This window comes from Osmerus eperlanus, chromosome 2, assembly GCF_963692335.1.
Source record: "Osmerus eperlanus chromosome 2, fOsmEpe2.1, whole genome shotgun sequence".
Classification (NCBI taxonomy): domain Eukaryota; kingdom Metazoa; phylum Chordata; class Actinopteri; order Osmeriformes; family Osmeridae; genus Osmerus; species Osmerus eperlanus.
The window spans coordinates 2,500,995-2,522,584 of NC_085019.1; the positions used below are offsets into that span (position 1 = coordinate 2,500,995).

General features: G+C 46.6%; 2 protein-coding genes across 3 annotated transcripts; one reads left to right on the forward strand and one right to left on the reverse strand.

The window, feature by feature from the left end:
• Nucleotides 1-9,169: 9,169 nt before the first annotated feature.
• On the reverse strand, nucleotides 9,170-14,098 carry si:ch211-214j24.15 (GTPase IMAP family member 8). 2 transcript variants are annotated; one of them, XM_062486147.1, is made up of 5 exons: nucleotides 12,862-14,098; nucleotides 11,928-12,614; nucleotides 11,109-11,816; nucleotides 10,339-11,010; nucleotides 9,170-10,210 (listed from the first exon to the last, which is right to left on the reverse strand). In XM_062486147.1, exons 1-5 carry the CDS (start codon nucleotides 12,890-12,892, stop codon nucleotides 9,411-9,413), a joined length of 2,898 nt encoding a protein of 965 aa, XP_062342131.1. In that variant the 5' UTR covers nucleotides 12,893-14,098; the 3' UTR covers nucleotides 9,170-9,410. The 2 variants fall into 2 exon arrangements, with proteins under 2 accessions (XP_062342131.1, XP_062342122.1); XM_062486138.1 differs by lacking the exon at nucleotides 12,862-14,098 and having other exon boundaries at nucleotides 11,928-12,845.
• A 571-nt stretch (nucleotides 14,099-14,669) lies between these two features.
• LOC134040955 (migration and invasion enhancer 1-like) lies at nucleotides 14,670-16,530 on the forward strand. Its single transcript, XM_062487157.1, has 4 exons — nucleotides 14,670-14,829; nucleotides 15,055-15,152; nucleotides 15,335-15,411; nucleotides 15,484-16,530. The coding sequence occupies exons 1-4, from the start codon at nucleotides 14,801-14,803 to the stop codon at nucleotides 15,565-15,567; spliced, it is 288 nt and encodes a 95-aa protein (XP_062343141.1). The 5' UTR covers nucleotides 14,670-14,800; the 3' UTR covers nucleotides 15,568-16,530.
• Nucleotides 16,531-21,590: the final 5,060 nt, after the last annotated feature.

The window sequence follows — 21,590 nt, forward strand, 5'->3', positions numbered from 1 at the left end:
CACCATACCTCGTGGCTTCATGGTGATCCTAATTTTGACGTTGTCAGTGACTGACAGTGAGTCCAGGCTGATAGCAGACGTAGCAAAGTGGAGGAGGTGACGAGAGCAGAGGGATTAGGACAACAAAGGAATAAACACAGGTTCTCTACTCATTTGTCCATCAAACAGGCCAGGAATAGAAACACCATTATATATGATCTCTTCAGGTGATGTTATGGATACTTGGTGGTCGCTACGCTGAGATGGCCTTATGTGGAACATGCATTCTATTATCCCCCTACACCCCCCCTCCCCCACCCCCCACCCCCCTCGGGCACAAACGCACATATCACTTTCCTGTCTTTATGATTATTCAGCAAAAAGCAATGTCATCTCACGCAGCAAGGGTACTCCGAAGATAAATTCCTAATGAAGGTTTCAGCCAGGCTGAGCCTTCTAACTGTTATGGTTTTTATCAATCTTCCATCCACAAAGTAAAGATGAAAAAGGGGTCGACTGGAATGCTTGAGATGTCAAAGAATTTGTTCCATTTGTGCATTCTTTGACCTACGCTTTCCAGTCTGCGCACACTTTGAATCTCCACAAACTCTCCAGTGTTTCTTTACAGAAGTCTGTGCGTGGTTGGGCCAAGGGGCTGGTGAGGGTGGAGCAAGGGGCTGGTGAGGGGTGGAGGTCACAGCCCCCAGAGCCCTGCTGGTCAGACTGACAGGAAGGCCCTGACAGAGAGATGGACTGGTCTCCGCATGGGGCCGTGTCCCAACATGCACCGCAGCATGGACACAGGAGCGTGAGGGGAGACAGTGTACACCACATGTGTGTTCTGACTGCCAAGTACAGAACCCGGAGTCCACCTGCAAACAGTTACAGAAAGGCCGACTTCTAAAAAACAAGAAATATGGTTTCCGTACAAGAGGAGGGGAGGAGTGGTATTCACCCCTCACAAATCGTATGTGAGTAATATGTCGAAATGTGGACAACAGCCAAAGCTTAAGGCGGACGTGCATTTTTCAAAGCGGAGCTCTTTTTTTGTGTTGTCACATTCATTGTTGCGTTTCACTTCAGTATACCCTAACCCTGACTGATAGAGCCTTAACTGTTCAGATCGCTTTCCAGAGGTTCAAAGGGATGAATAAAATTGATGCGCAAGCAAACAGTCCTATCAAGCATTTAACAGCCCCCCCCCCTGATAACAATATCATGGGAACCAGAAGGTTAGTAACTATGGTTCATGTATCTTCATGCCATGTCAAATCTCAAATGCAGACTTTCACATGCAACATAAAATGCTTTCTTTTTTTTATCGTGAACACACAGCCATTTTTGTTGGTAAAATAAGCTCTGAACTTGGTTATTCAGAGGCTGATGATTGGACAGACTGTCTGGAACCTGACCAATGACCAGATGACCAATGACCAGAAACTGGATGGTGTCTTTTGATATGTGGTCCAATATCACAACCACTCTGCTGGTCGTTATAATGACGTTCCCCCCAAACCCAGATGGATGAGAGAAGGAAAGCCCTGCATGGTGGAGGTGTGGAAGCCCTGCAAGGTGGAGGTGTGGAAGCCCTGCATGGTGGAGGTGTGTGGAAGCCCTGCAAGGTGGAGGTGTGGGAAGCCCTGCAGGGTGGAGGTGTGGAAGCCCTGCAGGGTGGAGGTGTGGAAGCCCTGCATGGTGGAGGTGTGGAAGCCCTGCAAGGTGGAGGTGTGGAAGCCCTGCAAGGTGGAGGTGTGGGAAGCCCTGCAGGGTGGAGGGAGGCAGGCAGGGTGGAGGGAGGGAGGGTGGAGGGAGGCAGGGTGGAGGGAGGCAGGGTGGAGGGAGGGAGGCAGGGTGGAGGGAGGGAGGCAGGGTGGAGGGAGGGAGGGTGGAGGGAGGGTGGGGAGGGAGGGAGGGAGGGTGGAGGGAGGGTGGAGGGAGGGTGGAGGAGGGAGGCAGGGTGAGGGAGGGAGGGGAGGGTGGAGGGGAGGGAGGCCCAGGGGTCGAGGTTGGAGCTACCTAGCTGCTGCCAGAGGCAGTGTCCATGCTGCGAGCAGATCAGCCCTGGACACAATGCTGGTTGAAAATAATGTCAATTTTAGTACAACATTCTCTTTAAGAAGGTAGATAGATGTGTGGTTACGTGCTTGTGAAACTTACTGAAGCTTACTGAAGCTGTTCTCTGTATATGCAATTCACATGATGCACAGCCAGTATGTATTCTGTGACAGTATAAGGATTAGATTATAGAACATTACTTCATTACTTTCTATACTTTATTCGAAGCGTCAGACACACAGATCAAGTTTACAAAATCACATACCATGTATAATACCAAGAGATGTTTCAAGAAGTTTGAGTTAATTTGAAGGTAAAATATCCGTGGCCAAAAGGCTTCCATTAAATTAATGCTCAGCCCTCCAAAGTGCTGGCATCATTATTAAACAGGGCATGTAATCATATAAGCTCAACACAAACATAAAGGTCCACTGCACATTTAACAGACAGATAGATGAGATTGTTTTTATGCAAAGTCATCTCTGCAGTAGGAACTAATCTAACTAATGATGAGATCTGTTGGGGCCAGTGGTTCGAGGCATGTTTGGATGTTTGTGGGAGACAGTAAAGGGGAGCTGTTACTTCTTGAGAGATTCTTCTCCATCTTGTCCTCCATCACGCTTAATGTTCTGCTAAATGCATAGTTAGTTATATGTTAATTAGCTCTCTCTCTCTCTCTCCTCTCTCTCTCTCCTCTCTCTCTCTCTCTCTCTCTCTCTCATCTCTCTCTCTCTCTCTCTCTCTCTCTTCTCTCTCTCTTCTCTCTCTCTCTCTCTCTCTCTCTCTCTCTCTCTAAGGGGTTGTATGATGGATGATCATCCTGTGTTTCCAGCTTTTGGCCACAGGAACAAGATGAGAGCTACCTTCTGAACCAGCCAATCACCCAAGCTCCATCATCCTCTGACCCAGCCAATCACGAGGCTCCATCTGGCTTTGTCCTCCAACCCAGCCAATCACATGCTGTGCCATGAAGAATGTGCCGGTCACCCTTGTTCTGCTCTATCGTTTCTTTAGTCAAAGATTCATTTATTGTGTGCGTGCGTGCGTGCGAGTGTGTGTCTCTGTGTGTCTCTGTGTGTCTCTGTGTGTCTCTGTGTGTCTCTGTGTGTCTTTGTGTGTCGTGAGGGACATTGTGAATGCTGTTGCTTGACTGAAGTCATGTGTACGTTGCGTTTTACAATGCAAAAATTCCTCCGACTGACAATGGCGATGAATCCAAATGACATCACAGTGGGAAGCCGAACGAGGAACGTAAAGCCTCGTGCATTTCATCACACAAGCTTTACTTTCTCACATATTAAGTTGCTATACTCCAAAAGTGTAAAGTCACTCCGCATGTCACGAGTCATCGTAATTGCACATCTGTGAGAGCAGGAGAGAGGCAGGTAGGAGGCCCTTGTTTTGACCAGACTTTGACCCAGTCCCAGGAGCTTGTGTGTGTGTGTGTGTGTGTGTGTGTGTGGGGGGGGGGGGGGGGGGGGGGGGGGGGGGGGGGGGGGGTGGGAGACAGTGGGACTGAGCAGGAAGAGGGCTGCTGGAGTTATGGCTCCCGGGGAGGAAGGTGTACGATCTGCTGTGTCTGTCTGGGGGCGTCCTGGCTGGCACAGGGGAGCTGTAAAGCATCTGAGCTCAGTGACTGGCTCAGGACAGGCCTGATTTGGTTCAGTGTATTTACAGTGACCCGACCCACACACCCCCTCAGAACACTGAAGCAGCTCTGTTCTAACTAACTGAATCTCTGAGCCGGTGGCAATGATGCAAGCTGGCAGGTGCCGTGTCGTGGTCCTGGGGAATTGTTAAAATCTTTCAGCTCAGTTCCTGTCTCCATACAGCTGATGATAGAAGTGTGTGTGTCCCAGCCCCCCCCCCCCCCCAGCCCCCCCCCCCCCCCCAGCCCACCTGTGGTCACTGTATAACGACAGCGGCACGAAAGCAAACAGAGGCAGCCATCAGGACAGCGGCAAGGTGCACAGGGGACTGGCTGTAAAACAGCAGACCCAGCAGAGGAGGTCTTCGTGTTGGACCTCAGGACCTGCTGCAGCCAGCCCTGCACCACGGACTACGACCACGACCTGGACGGCATGTATTTATACAGGTGATTTTTGAAACAACTGTATACAACAGCCCAGCCTGGAGAAGCACTGAGCCAGATCGGTGAAGAGGGCGTGGGACACGGAGGTCCACGCTGGGGGCTCCAGCGCGCCTGTTCCCTGGGTCAGGTCCTAGCCAAGCTGCAGGAAGTCCAAAAGAACCAGACATCCTCCAGCTGGAGAAGGGAGCTTGTCTCCTAGCATGCAGCTTCAGTTAATGACCGCAGCATCTGGTCTCCATTGACTGGGCATGATGAAACATTTCTTTAGTGGTGACTTCTGCCATTGTGGTTTTGATACAGTTCTATTATGTTTTCTTTGGTGTACTGCTCTCTTTGTTATCGTTATATTTGTGGAGAAAATGAAGAAATTCTAGTCATGGTCGGCTGGAACATTTCACTGTGTAGCAGGCTAACCACCTGTGAACTGACGTTTCACCAGATCCCTACGCAGGGGATGGATGTAGTCTTCTGCTCTCTCCTTCCTCCTCCTCGCCTGCCTCCCCTCCCCCCCAACTAATTATTCTGCCTGAGTTAGCCGCTCCAATCAGCTAAATGGATGGTCTGCTCCTCGTGATTATTGATGGTGTTGAGGGCGGCCTCCATATGGGACTTCTATAGGGGAGGAACACGAGCACACAAAGGAATTATGTATATGATTTTAGATGAGATGTTTTTTAATTTCACCACATAAAACCATTTGGAGCGTTGGACCATTTCGCAGGGGGGCTGGGTCGGTGGTGGGGGTGGGGGACAGGCAGTGGAGTGATCCGTGAGGGAGAGCATGGGAATCAAGCCAGCGAAACATCGTTTAAAGCTCCTGTCTTTTCTGTATGAGTGTCCTGGGATCTCTAACAACCACAGAGTCAAGTCCTCCACTTTAAGACCAAGACAGCGCTGAGGCGGCCGCACGGCCGAGAGGAGAGAAGGATGGGCAGGAGGGAGAGAATATGAGAAGGGGGACAGAAGGAGGCTTTGCAAAGAAAATGAATAGGAACAGACGAAAAGCACTCATTGGTCAGAGGAACATCTGACCGATGAGTGTGGACAGTCAAGCACAGCACACGGAGCAACACGATTGGTCAGAGCAAAGGTATTGAATAGCAATCAGTTAACCTGATCTTCTCCCTCTTCCTCAGAGAACATCCCTTCCTTTCCAGAATGTGATCCCTCTCATACAGCCCCCTCTGAGATCTGGACTTCCTCAAACAACTCAATACTATTAAATAATATTGACTGATGAATACTTTAATTCAACATAATTGTCAAAGTTTGTGTGTGTGTTTTCTAAGGTTTAAAATGGTGCAACAAAGCAGCTACAACGGGGCAATCTTTAGTCAAGTGTTTCGATTCTCACAAATGTGGGTCTGTGTGTTGGCTAATGCTAAACAACCAACAATGACGACATACAAAAAATATTAAGAGAAATATTGCAACTGATTACTCTGTATTTAGTGTGTGTGTGTGTTTACTTGTTTGCACGTGGCAGTCCCATCATGTTCTTTGCCTCATTGATGCTGATCAAAGGCCTATCCTTGTGTGGGCAGGTCACATCCATTCAACCGGCACACATGGCATGTCCTGGAAATCCTCAACAAGCAAACTGTAAACTGGTGTGTGTGTTTGTGTGCATGTGTGTGTGTGTGTTTGTGTGCATGTATGTGTGTGTTTGTGTGCATGTGTGCGATACAGAACATCATCTCAATTTTAGCAAACCGACAAATTGTGTTTATTCTTTGTGAAAGCTGTTATTGCATACATTAAACTACTGCATAATGACTTTGTTACTTACTTAATGCAAATAAACAAACAACAAATAGTATAATTACAACAAGAGATTAAATTCTTACTCCACAGGCATAAGATAAAATTGGGAGTGACGTTACAAAATAGAGATTTAATAAAATGCAGTGCCAGCAGTTTCATGTTGCACAGTCTATGATTGGAAGGAGTGTGTGGTTTGATGTCTGAAGGTAAATAGACTTCAGGGCCAGGTAGCTGCAAGCCAGCCCTCATTGATTAGCAGTTTCTCCCACAGCCATCTCCTCAATGGATTCACTGCAACCACCTTGTCACTGTCGAGTAGAAAACATAAAGTTGACAAGTTTAGCATTGCTGTTGGTTGGCAATCACAGAGCCAACCATTTAGTAGCATTCCCTGAGAAACAGACGAATGTTCACGACAAACTGGAACTCACCGTCACTTGTGCTCAATTATTTGACGTAATTGTTTCCTGAACTTTGCCCTTGAGGTTTTCCCAGACCTGGTATATCCTGGTGTAGGAGTCCAGAACAGGCCAGGAACCAGGTGCCAACCAATCACACTTGATTTATCCCTGACACCCAATCCTCTCCCCCCTCCTCGCTATGCTGGTTGTGCCCGTTATACACCACTAGAATGAGGCCCACAGGAATAGTGTAATAGCAAACATTACCGTCCTGATGTTGGGTGGATTGGCAAGAACGATTGACAGGAATTGCATGGATTTGAGCTGGTGTGAAATGAGGAACGTTGTTTATCACCGATGCCAGGATTCATTTGTATCGTTTCCTATAATGTAACAATGCAATTAGACATGGAATGAATCATTTTCTATAATTGTTTAACTCAACATTTGACTATAATTGAAGCAACATGATTTTTTGCACTTCTATCATTGCTTCAAACAAAATTATGACCGAATCTACCGCCTGTTGTGAAACTGCAAGCAGATGGCTATACATGTATACAGAGAGGGGGTGAGAGGGGGGGGAGAGAGGGGGGGAGAGAGGATAGAGTTAGGGGGGAGAGGGGGGAGAGAGTGGGGAGAGAGGGGGGAGAGAGGGGGGGGGAGAGGGGGGGGGAGAGGGGGGAGAGAGTGTCTTCTCTTAATCCTACACTGTAGTATTGTAAACACAACACTACAACCTCTGACACAAGACTATTGATGTCGGACCAAAGAGAGGAAGTGAAGAATGGTTAATTATTTTGGTTAAATATGAAGTGTAATCATCCCTCTCTCTTTCTCTCTCTGCCTTCCTCCCTCTCGTCTTCACTCGCTCCACCTGGAAAATGAGCAGACAGGGAAATGTGATCCTGTGTGGCAGGTGAGGGTCGTCCTGGTCACTGCTCTGCCAGCTAATGGAGATGGATATGGTCTCAGAATTGTCTCCAATCGGTTGTGTGTGTGTGTGTGTGTGTGTGTGTGTGTGTGTGTGTGTGTGTGTGTGTGTGTGTGAGCGTGCGTGCGTGCGTGCGTGAGAGAAATAGAGTGAGAGAGAAACATGGAAAGGGAGAGAAATGGAGGAGATAGAGTTGCAAATCTTTTTTAATGAGTGGGCTGTCTCAACTGAAGACAAACAGAGAATGGGGGAAGGAGACAGAGAGAGGGAGAGAGAGTGAGAGAGAGAGAGAGAGAGAGAGAGAGAGAGAGAGAGAGAGAAGAGAGAGAGAGAGAGAGAGAGAGAGAGAGAGGTTACGATGCAGGGGAGAAAAGCCCAGGAAGTGAGGTAGAAGGGAATAAAGAGACGAGGAAAGAGGAAAAATAGACTGGTAGAAAAACCTGTCGACATGAAGAAGAATGACAGGGCCAGAGAAGAGGAGCTCAGAGAGAGCAGAGGAGCGATGATATTCAACAAGGGGAAAATTCAAAGACAGAAGGAGACAGACTGACAAAAAACAAATAGATCATTATTGCCAACAAATCCCCTGTGCCTTCGTCAAGCAGGCTCCAATCCTGTTTGACAAGTCATTCATTCCATTCTGGTTTCCAACAGTTGCAATCTCTCTAGTCTTTCATCACTTATTTTCCATTATCTTCCTTCTCCCTAGATCTGCTCCCATATTGGACGTACAGATGCTTGTTGGTTGCAGGCTGTTGGAGCCCACCAGGTGGGGTGACTACCAGTCTCCCGGAAAACGACGGGGGTTTCTGCATAATACACCAAGACTGAACCACGGACACATCTTATGTTAAAAAGAAAACACAAGATGCCAGATGCCCAAAAAGGACAGGATCTCTCCTGTTCCAACTAAGAACAGGTTCACGGATCTCACGATATCCATCCCACCACATGAATCAGCAAACTACCAGAATCAGCTGGGTACCTCGATCTACATGCACAACACCCGCTGGCTACTGTTCATGGTTTAATTCCAACTTCCAGAGAAGAGCTGTGATGTCATCTCATTTAGAGGTTGACTTGTCTCCTGGTGGTGTAAGCTGTCTTTGTACAGTATAATTGCGTATAGCGGTTGACCTTGACGACAGCAGACTTTCCTGAGTGTTTGTTCACTCAGACAGAAGCCTCTTACCTCCTGTAGTCTGAGTGAGTCATCCTGGAGGTTGTAAATAGGAAACTCTCAGCCAACACAATCCCTCACAGTCTCGTGTTCCCGTACCAACCTTATTCGTGTGGCAGCATCAGTTGACAGGTGAAGAAGAAATAGAAAAAGTCATGAATATTTACATGAAGGAAAGACCACCACCCTCTCTCTCTCTCTCTCTCTCTCTCTCTCTCTCTCTCTCTCTCTCTCTCTCTCTCTCTCTCTCTGTCTCCCTCCCTCCCTCCCTCCCTCCCTCCTCTCTCTCTCTCTCTCTCTCTCTCTCTCTCTCTCTCTCCCTCCCTCCCTCCCTCCTCCCTCCCTCCCTCCCTCCCTCCACCTCCCCTCCTCTCTCTCTCTCTCTCTCTCTCTCTCTCTCTCTCTCTCTCTCTCTCTCTCTTCCCTCCCCCCCTCCCCTCCTCCGGCCCCCTCCCCCCCCTCTCTCTCCCCCCCTCCACCCCCCCTCCCTCTCTCTCTCTATACATGCTGCTTGTGTATCTCTACTGTCCACATGTTCTGCCGGGGAGTGACTCATCGTGCAGACGTGCTCTAGCATCACACACTGTCGCTTCCCCAGAGATACATAACATCCACACAGTTCTAGCCTGCCTGCTGCTGTTCTCGTGACTGTAACATAAGGTACCTTTCTCATTACCTTTAATTGTATAGTAATGCATGAATTAATACACATTAATGCATGTATAATAGTAAATATGGAACAAAATACAGTCAACATGATCACTTTTAGTTTATTCGTGCCACTGTGATGACAGAGATTATAGGATTATCTTGTCAGAGAGCTCCCCCTAGTGGAGACAGATGATCATAGTCACAGATGATTATGGCACACTACTTCTCCTGTGCAAGTCAACCACTCAGTCTTTTTGATTTAACTTTTCAACATATGGTACGGTTCTTGAAAACCGGAGATATTAGATACAGGTAAATGCCTTTGGTCACAATGTACATAATGTACTCTACACACTACTTTCCCTGTGAGGCTGGATCCTGGGCCGCAGCCCTGCCGTCACAGAGCTGCTGTATGATCTTCCAGCTCCTCTCCAGACTCTGCTTCAGCTCCATGAGGTCTCGTTGCATGTCCTCAAGGATGTCCAACTTGGACAGCTTCCTGTCGATGGATGACAGGACCTCCGCTTCAGGTTCCTCGACGGCGTCGCTCCACCCCGAGCAGTCGTCAGGGGCACAGTCTTCCGCTATCGCAGTCTTCATGGTCTCCTCCAACACCATCTCAAAGTATGAGTCAATGAAGGATTCCAGTTCCTCCAGGTTACTGTTCCCCCACTGGTCGATGAGGGCCTGAATGCCTCCAGATTGGACCATCTCCCTGATGGCCCTGTCTCTGAATCGAGGGTGATTCAAGGAGCGCACATCCACGACATCCTCGTTCCTCTCCAACAGCATCTTGTCTTCAGCTCGCAGCTTCTCCATTGGTATCACCACCACGAGAGACTGCTGTCCTGGTGAGAATGGGCTCGTTGGGATTTTACCGTTCTTGCTCAGGTAGAGGTGAGAATAAACAGAATGGTGCCAGTCAGGGAGGTTCACTACTAGGGTCTGTCTGCCTGTGGTTCTCCATCTCAGACTCTCACGTCCCTGGAGCAGAGAGTCCAGGCCGGACAGGTGGCCCTCTCTGTCTAGGAGAGAAAGATCTGCTCCAGGCATCCCTCCTGTGGCCCCAATCAGGGCTACCTCCTGGTCACCCAAAACGTGCACCTCTGACTGCACTGGAGGGGCAAGGACCTCTGAACTGGACACCGCACACACTGTAAGACAGCATTAGAATCTGTTAAGATCAGTGTGTGTGTGACTGACAATAACAAAAACACTATCTGACATATGTGTGCGCCGTGTATAAAGGACTTCACGTTTCCTGTTATGCTTAGTTGCTTACAGTCAGAAGGGAAACCATCTGTGTTGATCATTGGCACATCCACCACCTTCCGTTGTTTTGACATTGACTGTGGGTCTTGCATCACTGGGATGCTCTGGTTCATCTGATCTCCCCTCTGAAGAACCTCCAGCCTCTCCTCCGCCAACATCTCATCTATCTTATTCAAAAGATCCCTGACTTGGTCACCGGTTCCCCAGTTCTTATTGTCCAGCACATGGTATCTGTTCCTGCACATGTCCACAAGCCTCTGGAGACCTTCCCCCTCACTCTCGATACGCTGCTCAATGATCGTGTCCCCCAGCCAGTCCCCGAAAGTAAACACGACTACAGCTCGGCTACGCACTCTCTCTCCAAACTGTTCGAGGTGTTTCTCTGTGGTTTTCCATTGAGACAAGGTGAACGATGAGCTCATGTTGACGACCACGAGGAGAACTGTTGCTCCGTAGGCTGGAGAAGACACTAGGAAGTCAGGGCCGGCAGAAAGACAGCCTGGTGTGTCCAACACGGTCACACTTTGACCCCTAATACGGCGGTGGCCCTCAGCGCAGCCAGTGGTTTGGAAACCCACATCAAACTGCTCTCTGCCCAGTATGGTGTTGCCAGCTGAGCTCTTCCCAGCGTTTCTGGCCCCCATCAATACTAGTCTCAGCTCTGAGGGAAAATGAAGCTCCCCTATAAGGAACAAAAATCCCTGAATCACATACTATGTTCTTGCAAGAAAATGACTAGGATATGACATCAATTGTTAAATGGAAACACGAGGAACTCACCCATTAAAGACCTGGCGTGGGTCCTTTGCGTCTGTGTCCTTATCAGTCTCTGAGCTGCTCTATCCTCCTCGGTCTCCATCCTCTCTTTCAACACCTGCAAAACCTCCCGCTCAAACTCGTAGTGACCCCCACGGTTGGTGGCCACCATCTCCTCAATTTTTTGCAACAGTTCTGTGACCTGAAATCCATTTCCATTGCTTTTATTGTTCAGAATGTGATACCTGTTATCACACTTCTCGACCAGCCACCGCAGAGCCTCTCCCTCACTTTCTATGTACTGCTCAATAGTCGTCTCTCCCAGCCAATCCCCAAAGCTGAAAACCACCATGAGGTGATCCCAGAGCTTCTCGGTGAAGAGCTCCAGGTGTTCCTGAACAGCTCTCCTGTAGGTCTCCGTGAAGGCCCTGTCCACCCGCACCACAAGCAGCACAGCGTGGGGTCCAGGCGGACAGGTGGAGACACTCCGCACCACCTCCCGCTGGTCGAAAGCAGGACTATCCTCAGTGAAGTAGTTCATCCACCAGCCTGGCGTGTCCACCACAGAGACATGTCTCCCGGAAACACTCCCGGACCTCGTCTCACACTGGGCTGTTCTCCTGACCTGGAGACTTCCTCCTCCGCCCATGATTGTGTTTCCTGTCGAGCTCTTCCCAGATCCCCGGGCACCCAGAAGCACCAGTCTAACCTCAGAGAGACGCTGACACTCCCCTGCAGAGGAATTTGGTAAACAGTGACCCATTCAAATTCATTACTTCCAAATCGATTGCTCTGAAATACTTTGTTACTGTGAAATAAAATAATGAAGCCAAGCCAACTCACCCTGGTGAAGAGTCCTCTGTCTCTTCATCATCATAAATCTCTTTTGAGCCAAATGCTCCATTTTCCTCTTTCTTTCCTCCGCCTCCAGCAAGATCGGCCCCTCCATTTCAAAATGCCTTCTTCCATTTTCTACCACCAGCCTCTCCATTTTCTCAAACAGCTCTGTGATCTGAGCACCACCAGGTTGACTTTTGAAGTTGACGCTATGATACCTGTGGTTGCATTGTTCCCTGAGCCACTGGAGATTCCTTCCCCCTGTCGTGATGTGCTGTTCCACCGTGGGGTTCTTTGACCAGTCACTGAAGGTGAAAAGGACTAGACAGTGGCTCCACACCTTCTCACCAAAGAGGGCGAGATGTTCCTCCACAGCCCTGCGGCGCTTCTCGGAGAACGCTGACCTTGCCTTGACAACGATCAGGAAAACATGAGGTCCTGGGAGGCACAGAGAGATACTTCGGGATATCTCCGTCTTGACCAGGCGCGGGGTGTCCTGAGCAGTGAAGTCACACCACCAGCCAGGTGTGTCCACCACGGTCACCCACCACCCTGCCACCTCCCCTAGTCTTCTGGAACATGTAGTTCTCTCTTTGGTGACAAACTCCTCCCTGCCCAAGATCATGTTCCCCACTGAGCTCTTCCCTGAGTTTCTACCACCAACAAGGACTACATTCAATAGTGCCTTGGACCCTTTGAAAAAGACAGAGAGGTTTGTTCCCAGTAGAATCATACTGTATTTCTCAAATCATTTTGAGGGGGAAAAAAAGAAACAGTAAAAACAGTTTGTCACTGTTTTGAAGATGGGCCAACCATCAACAAATATATATTTGGCCAACTGTGGATCTCAGTGTTGAGCTGGTTTTCCATAAGTCTCTGACAAATTTCAGACACATTCAAGAGTGGACCCTGAGGATTACCAAATATCTTGATTACTTACCACAGCTCGCTGACATTTCTCCAGTTGTCATGTTTCTTTTCTAATCTGTGACGAGTTTTCTGTAGTAAAATAAAATGCTTGTCAAATGTAGTCCAAACGTATGAAGAAAACCAAACAGCAAATATTTTTCCATTGTCCTGCCCTATGAGTCCTTAACACAAACATTCCTCATCAAGTTGCTGTAAGTCTGCAAATGAGCTAACTTCGGGGCGTCTTCTGACATTTATGATTTAATGAGTCTGAAGGTCGACAGCAATCAGCTATTATACACAAGAAGCAATCCGTTTATTGCAGTATCTTTAACACAGGAATTATAATCCCCTCTGAGTCAGCAGTTATATTTATAACAACATAGGGAAGTGTAGGAAAGGAAAGTAACTTGGGATGGAAGTTTCTCCTTGCGCTTTATTTATATTTTTTATTTTATCAAAAAATATTAAATGTAGTCTTTTTTTTTTTTGTCATTTAGCAGACGCTCTTCACAATCAACATTGCATAACTTTCATCTCAGAAAAATGGTTCGATTATTCGAATAGAGCTAACAATTGGCTATATGCACAGGACAGTGATGCGTATTTCCAGTGTTGCACCGAAAGCTGTGACCCATCAGAAACTGACCGCAGAGGGCGCTGCTGCACATCGTCTGCCCGTGCCTGGTAGACAATGGAGGACGAAGAAGAGCGTCTACGCAAACGGCTTAAACATTCATACTAATAATAACTAATTTGAAGTTATTAATAATAACTTCAAAATATTGTTTGGGGTAGTTATGTCATCCCTTCACACTCATCTGGACACGTTTTCTTATTTGGAGTCATCATAGAGCCAGTACCACAGAGGTCACCATATCTGACAGCCGTCAGAATATGTGACCCCACTGTAAATCAAATCAAATTTATTTGTATAGCCCTTTTTACACGCAAGCATGTCACAGAGGGCTTCACATACGCCCTTAGAACTGCCCCTCAACCAACCTAAACCCTCAAGGAAGACAAGGAAAAACTCCCAAAAAACTCTTAACAGGAGAAAAAAATGGAAGAAACCTTGGGAGGAGCAATTCAGAGAGGGATCCCCTCCTCCAGAGACGGTTGGTGAGAGAGAGGAGCAGAACACAGGCTAAACATAGTCATACAGTGTCGATGGGTTTTGAAACACCAAAATCCATTGTTCAACTTTATAGATGTAGGACAGGACCGGGAGACTCGCGACCAGGTCCAGCGTTGGCTGACCGACGACCAGGCAGGTGCTGACAACTCAAACCCCCCACACCACAAGGGATGTGTGTGGGGGGGGACAGAGAGAGGAGAGCAGGGATTAGAGAATGCCAGGAGCAGCTAACAGTTACAGTCATAATAGAATGAGATCCCCACCGGTCAAGTGTGGACTGGTGCAGCAGGTGTAACTGCTTCATAAAGGAGTTAAACTTCAAAATATGGTTTGGGGTAGTTATGTCATCCCTTCATTGTTTGGGGACTTCTGTGGTACTGGCTCTGTGATGACTCCAAATAAGAAAACATGTGTCCAGATGAGTGTGAAGGGATGACATAACTACCCCAAACAATATTTTGAAGTTGAACTCCTTAATTAAACAGTTACAAGTGGGGTCACATATTCTGACAGCTAAGATAAGATACAGAACATTTTAACACATTAAATTGCCAGAGTATTATATAACGAAAAAAACGAATTTGCTGTTTGAATTTGCAAATAACATTACAAGCCCTGGAAGCTTTTTTATTTTTATGTGGAGGAGAAAGGACGCCTCCTAAAGGGACCTTACTCGGTATTCCAGTGACTTCTTCCTGTAAGAGATTCTACTGGCTCCTCCCACTGTTACAACACTCTGTTTGAGTAACCCTGTGCATCTGTAGGTTGGAGAGCAACAAACAAAAATATTTTTGTCGAGGATACGGAAGTATCTAAAGACAGTTAAAAAGCCATGGGTGTGCAAGTCAAAGTCGAATACTGGTATGTCGTTTTTAATTTCCACAGATGAATGGTTTGCTAAATCAGTTTGCTAGCTTAATTGCTACTTGACCGGCTAACTAGTGCATTGTCTTAGCTACTGCTGCTGGTTACAATCTGCAACTGTCAGTATGGCTACATATTGTTACTAGGTAAGATACGTTAAATGGGCAGTTGCATTTTACTCAATTGGTAACGCAACGAGGATTTATGCGTTTGTATTTTAAGCGGCGGATGAGGGTACGAACCCCGTTTTCAAGAGCTCGCGCGGGTGGTCACCGCCGAGTTCACTGAAGCGGAAGTGGTCGGGGTTGTTGGGAGACAAGGTAAAGTAGATTTAAAAATAAAAGAATTGTTTGTACACGTTCTCACCACCCTGTCCAGATATGAGTTGTTAAACTAGTCCCATGTTTCCCTTCAGGCAATCAGCTGTTATGACACCGTACAATAAAGTAGGCTAAATTAGCTTTTACACTGTATCAAAGAATTGCTCTTTTGTTTTTTACAGGCAGCTTTGAGATTGAAATCAATGGGCAGCTGGTCTTCTCTAAGCTTGAGACAAGTGGCTTCCCATACGAAGATGATGTAAGTAACTATGGTATTCTATGATTGTGTGTGAGAGACCAATCTTTAAACGTTGCACTATTTACCTAACAGATCATGGATGCCATCCAGAAAGCCCACGATGGAAAGCCAGTGGAGAAGATCACCAAAAGCCGCCCACCTTGTGTCATCTTGTAAATCACGTCTCCTATATCTGCAACCTGTAACATGCTGATGAAAGGACAGTGTGGCCCAATCACCATCACCTCTCACCTTACTTGTACTCGTAGGGTTTGTAGAGGGCTCCACGTATACAACACCAGCAGAGTTACAGCCTGAGACCACTGTAGCCACTGCTTGGTAATATAAAGATCTGTTGTGCCTTCTCTCCTCTCTCTCTAATCCCATTATTTTATTGCCGGAGATTAATGACTACTGTATCCTAAAGGTTAAAGGTTATGGTATGAGACCTTTCCCGGTACTCAGTCTATGGGATGAGAGGCAGGGGAGAGGGTCTTTGTTGGATGGGCTGATAGGTTGGGGGTGAACTTCTAGAAGATTCTTAAGCCTCATTGCCTGGCATGCAGTTACTGTTTGATTATCGGTCAATTGTTTTCTTCAGGATTAATTTCTCAACAAGCTATAGGAATGCAAAAAATAAAGGTTATATCATGTATATTTTTGCAAACTTGACTATGCCACGCTGCCATGATTTTAAGATGGGTCAAAATGCTTACCATGCTGTCTTCTGACAACTAAGCGGTACTCTTAGTTAATTGCTAACTTAACTATTATTGATTATTAAAAGGGAGTTAACTTTTCTGAGTATGCAGGTCTAATGCAATAGCCAAACCGCGTAAACATTAAAATGTTAACTCTTAAACTTGAAATGTTAATGCCACAAAACAAGTTGTACATTTTATATGAACTGTCAGTACCCGTTGAATTTAATTTGTGACTTGCTGTGCTCTGTAGAAGTGGTCAGACATGCAAATGTTTCATCAGTTGCAGTTGTGAAGGCCACCACTCACTGTTCTTTCTGCTCCCACTATGAAACATCCGCTGCTGTTTGTACGCACAGATTATCCTCGCAGAATACTGTAATATTTGTCTACTCTGGGCAGGCAATACTGCTGGCATTAAATGAAGTTATTTATCTAATGCCATTGTCTGATATTTATTTATTGTGTATTTAATGTGTTGTCCTCACTATAGGATACATTGAGTTAAAATGAATGTTTGCATGGTTTCTGCATTCATATGCAGCTGATAGGATCACTAATTTGTTTACTAACATTTTAATATTGTAATAATAGGACGTGTGGGTATACAAGAGGTACACCCACAAGAAGCACCTTCCCTCCTTTAGCTGTTAAACATGTTTTTCATGGTAATGGCTCCCTTGACCATTTGGTAATATCCAAATGGAGACACACAAAGCCACTGTCACATGTTCAATCCCCTGAAGGGAGCATAGAGACGGCCATGGTAACAGCCTCCAGGACACAAGGGACCTTAACCCTCGTGCTGCCTTCGGGTCACATGACCCAAAGGTTCATAACGAACCATCATTGTGTTTACCCAATTTTACCCAATACAAAACCAAATAAAAATACTTTTCTTTTAACCTTCGCAATGTGGGGGGTCTGAGACAGCCCAACGGTTAAAAGAAAATGCTTCACTTTGTTTTTGTATGCGGTAAAGTTGTCGCAATACGACGGTGGGTCACAATGACTGATGGGTCAGAACGACCCGAGGAGAACACAAGGGTTAAACAGGAAAGGTTTCTGTGAATTTCATATCTTGCACCTGCAATGATGGTACTGCTGATGTAGCGGGGTTTGCTCGTTTAAGATTAGCAATACTTAATTTATAATAAAGTATGTAGTTCTTGTGGGCACCACCTCTTATTGTTAAAGGGATAGAGGAAACCTTATTGAATAATATTTAAATAATAGCCTTCGTAATAATCAGTCTAATCTTGAGTCGTGAATTCTATGAAAGTAGAGCAGATCAGATAACGTGAGTGATACGCGAATATTATACACAATGATTTATTTAGGAGAATGTAATTATAATGAACAAATACCAGATAAGTTATGGGTTAGTCAGAGTAGTACAGTGGCTGGATGCAAATGAGGGCGAGCAACACAATGGCTGTGTAGAGCGCGTGTAAAGGGGGGAGGGAGAGAGAGAGAGGGGTAGAGAGGGACTTTGTGGGAACAATGGACGAGCAAGGGCAACTGATTTAGCAAGGGTTAAGCTAACTCATTTGTAAAATACAATCAAACATCAACAATTTAATCACAACATGCCAATATGTCACAGGTAAGAAATATTGCAAATCGTAGTTACTTTTGTCGGTTTGAAGAAAGGTAGAGTCAATGGTTTCGTTATCGTCCAACGAAAATAGAACAACGGAATCTTTGGCCAAAGTTCCGGGCGCTCAGTGAATTTGCAGGTTGAGAGGAAAGTTTAGAAATGTAGCTAGCACTTCAGTTTAATCCTACGAACAAGCGGGGGTGATTGTACGTTTGGGGGTTTTATACTCCAAAGGAAAAGGGGGGGTCCCCGTGAAGGTGACCTCTTTCATTGGTCAGTTTCCCCCCACCTGGGCGTCGTCCTGAGATCTGCCTAGGTGTGAAGTAGTTGTACCTTTTGAGTTCCGTTATTTCAACTGTCCATGGAATGCTCAAACTTCAGAATATAACAATACAACATTCGTAAATGGTTTTGTTAGTATGGTACATTCATTTTGATATCAGGATTGGCTGACTTAACTATACTTGAAGGGAAGTTATAATCAAACCTCAATTAAACAACGTTCTAAGTAAATGGGAAAAACACACATTATAACACATCAACTACTGTCATTGAAATAGTGTCCATGAGCCATGTAGTCCTTGAGAATATGTTTGTAAATCCTTTAAGAAAGTTATTCCTTGTAAATCCTTTGTTCTGATACTGTGGGCCGTGTGGCCTCTGTATCTGACCCCATGCTGGGTCAGAAGCTTTGAAGCTTCTCCTCTGGGAGAAGGACAAAGGGGGAAGACCCTTTCCTTGTCGGGGGTAGGAGAAGGTGTGATGGTACCGTGCTTTGTCTGTGGACTGTGCTACATATCCCCCTGCTGGCAACGTCCGATGATTCGACGTCGTCGGGCTGTTGGCACGTAAGAAGAGCAGAGAACAGACAAACACGACAGTACGATAGCACTTCTACTGGACACATTGGCATGAGTGGACTCTAAACAATGTAGGAATCAATGGGGCTAACTTGGGTCCTATTACTAAGTTTCTCTGGGCTAAGGTTCTATGCCTAAAAATGAAATGAAATAAAAGGAAAAAAGGAAAGGGAAAGAAAGGAGAAAGATTAAAATAAAATAAAATGATAGGAGTGGGAGTGGGCTTTGACTTCCTGGAGTCATAAACCTCATTTGTCAGGGGCCAGGGTAGTTTGGTTATGAGGCGTTGTAGCCTATTATTTTGACAGTACCTCAAGGTCATTCATGTTGGGTTTTCTGGTAACAGATTAAAAATTTTGATAGATTGGTGGAGCCATATTTGTCTCATGACAGTATTTTCCTATTATTTTTGGTTTAAAGGAACATTCATTCTTGAACTTTGAGGCATTTTGGCTAAGGCACCTGTTGTGCACTTGTTTCGTCAGCAGTTTGACAGGGTCAGGTTGCTGGTATAAGGCCAGGCCAGGCCTCTGTGCATGGCCTGTTGTCCCCGCGAGTAGTGATGATTTCTTTCTTCCGGGGGTTGTGCCAGCTTGTTGCAGCTGGGGTGCTTCTTCTGGGATGCTTGGTCGCCATAGTAGGTCTTCCTACTTTCTGCACTCTCATCCAGTTGGCATCATATGACTTCTTTTGGACCTGTGATGCTTCTCGTCGCAGGTGGGTTTCTGATGGCACCCGACGGTCATGGCGTTGTGTTGATTTTGTTTGAATCTTGTGTCTTGATGGGTGAGTGGCGTAGCTCTGGGGCGGTCTGGAGCGGCCATCTAACTCATGGATTCGGTCCTCTTCTGAGAGATGTGGATCAGACGTGGAATCTCCCCCCCCTTCCACTGTGAAGACTGTGTTTTGGACTTCAGGGTGAGGCAGTGGATAGGGCTTCTCGACGTTTGTCCACATCTGGTTTCGTTTGAAGTCAATGAGGGGTTCCAGTCTGTTGAGTAGATCGTGTCCAATCAGCAGCTTTTCGGTCTCAAGCGGTGAGACATGGATGGGGTGGATTAGGGACATTTCCCCAAACGTTAGCTTCAAGTACAGCGTCTCTGTGACTGGAGCTTTGTTCTGGGTGAAGCTTGTGATGTTGAATTCACTATCTTCACTTTTAATCCATCTTCTGTTTGACCTGGCTATTCCTTTTAGCTGAGCGGCCAAGGTGGGTGCAATCAGGCAGATTTCTGCACCCGTGTCCAGCAATCCTTCGCAGGGCACTTCATCTTCAAGTGTGATGGGGACATAGCTTCGGTTAGCTCTTCCTTTTCTGGAAAGCTCACCCAGAAATGTGTGTAACTGTGGGGCTTGTTTGTGTGTTGTTGTTTCTGGAGGTCGTCTTCTTTTTGGTTTGTGGTGTTTTTGGGTCTTCTTCCTTTTCTTCCATCCAATGGGGAGCATTTGAGGTGTGTTTTCCGTGTTGGGGCCTTCTAGTCATGCTGGTTCTGACGGATGTCGTCCAGGGCTGTCGTGTTCGTTTTGGTACGGTGTGGGTCTTGTTGAGTGGTTTCGTGTTTTATAGGAATGTTGCTTGTAGGCGGGTCTGGGTTCATAGGGTCTCTGGAGTTCTCTTCCTTCTAGTTGTAGGTGTGAGTCTGATTCCACCACATGGACATTTGAGTCTTGGGATCGATTGTTGTTCGCCCATGATTTATATGCCATGTCCCTCAGCTGCAGAGCCGTCATGGTTTCCTGGTTCGCGAAGGTCGTCATGAAGGGTTTTATGGATTGGGAGAGGTTGTTGATGAACACTGACTTGAACATGGGAGTTTCTTCTCCTCCGGGTTGGTTTTCTGTTCCGAAATAGGCTTTCCGGAGCCTCTCGTAGAATGTCTTTGGGTTTTCGTTGGCCTTTTGTTTTGTGTGCAGGGCGGTAGTGCAGCAGGAGCCTTTACTTTCTGAGTGCCAAGCCTTGAGGGTTCGGCAAGCCATGTCATAGCTGTGGCGTTCTCCAGCAGGTTGCCTGTCAAGCAGGGCTCTGATTGAGCTGGAAGAGGTGTTCTTCAACAGGTACAGCTTGTCCGCGTCTGTAGCTGTAGGCAGGCGTTCGAGATTAGAGTTCAGTTGTTCTAGATACATCTCAATGCTCTGAGTGGGATTGTCTGGATCGAACTTCTCTATGTTCCTGCTAATTTTCAATAGCAGATCTAGTGACACTGCTGGTGGCAGGTCATGCATTTCCCATGCATTTTGTGGATGGGCTGGGCTTGAGGGTTCCTCATCATCCCATCTGTTCGGGGCGGTGGTTTGACCGCGACGTTCAGGTTGGAATTGTTGCTCCATTTTCTGGTCATCCAGTCTTCTGCTCTGCTGCTCCACATCTTCTGTTCCCCTCGTTCTTCGTGGATTCGTGTCAGCTTGGTACAGAGATTGGCTGGGAGGGGATGTATCCCTATATGGTCTTCTTGTTTCATACTCGGAGTGGAGGGGTGGTTCCGGTGAGTACAGCTGTCTTGGGTTCTGGTTTCTTGAATGCCGATCTACTTCTCTGTCGTCTCTTCCCCACCTTCGGTTGGTGTTAGGGTCTTCTGTGGACTGGATTGTGGCGTTCGCCTTGTTCAGCTTACGAATGGTAGATAGCAGTTCAGTTCTTGTTTCCTGTAACTCCTCCTTCATTGTCTCCCTGTCAGCTGTGATGTGTGAGAGAACTTGGTCCAGGTGTTGGAATTTTGTGTAGAGAGTGTGCAATTCTTCTTTTTGGTGGTCGTAGTCTGCTACTTTTTCATTAGCTTCATCCAACATCTTAATAGTGTTTTCCATGAGGGCGGTTGAGTCCTTTTTGCTTTTCTGAACCCCCTGCATTTCTTCTTTTAGGTCTCCCAGTTCCGTAGCGAGTTCCTTGTTCTCCTGTTGAAGTGTTTCCCGGATATCTCGTTCAGTTTCTTTCGCCTTGAGGGCATCCCTGAGGGTTGTTTCCTTTTCCATTAGTTGTTGTCTAGCTCTATCCAGTTCTCCAGTCAGGTCACTGGTTTCTTGTTCCATTAGCTCCCGTCG

What these genes read in the sequence shown, in the direction of transcription:
- si:ch211-214j24.15 (XM_062486138.1), bottom strand. Translation starts at nt 12,654, where the DNA reads ATGATTCTACTGGGAACAAACCTCTCTGTCTTTTTCAAAGGGTCCAAG. An exon ending in ACAGAGGACTCTTCACCAGG is followed by an intron (nt 11,817 to 11,927) that starts GTGAGTTGGCTT and finishes ATTCCTCTGCAG; the next exon opens with GGGAGTGTCAGCGTCTCTCT. An exon ending in AGATGGTTTCCCTTCTGACT is followed by an intron (nt 10,211 to 10,338) that starts GTAAGCAACTAA and finishes GCTGTCTTACAG; the next exon opens with TGTGTGCGGTGTCCAGTTCA.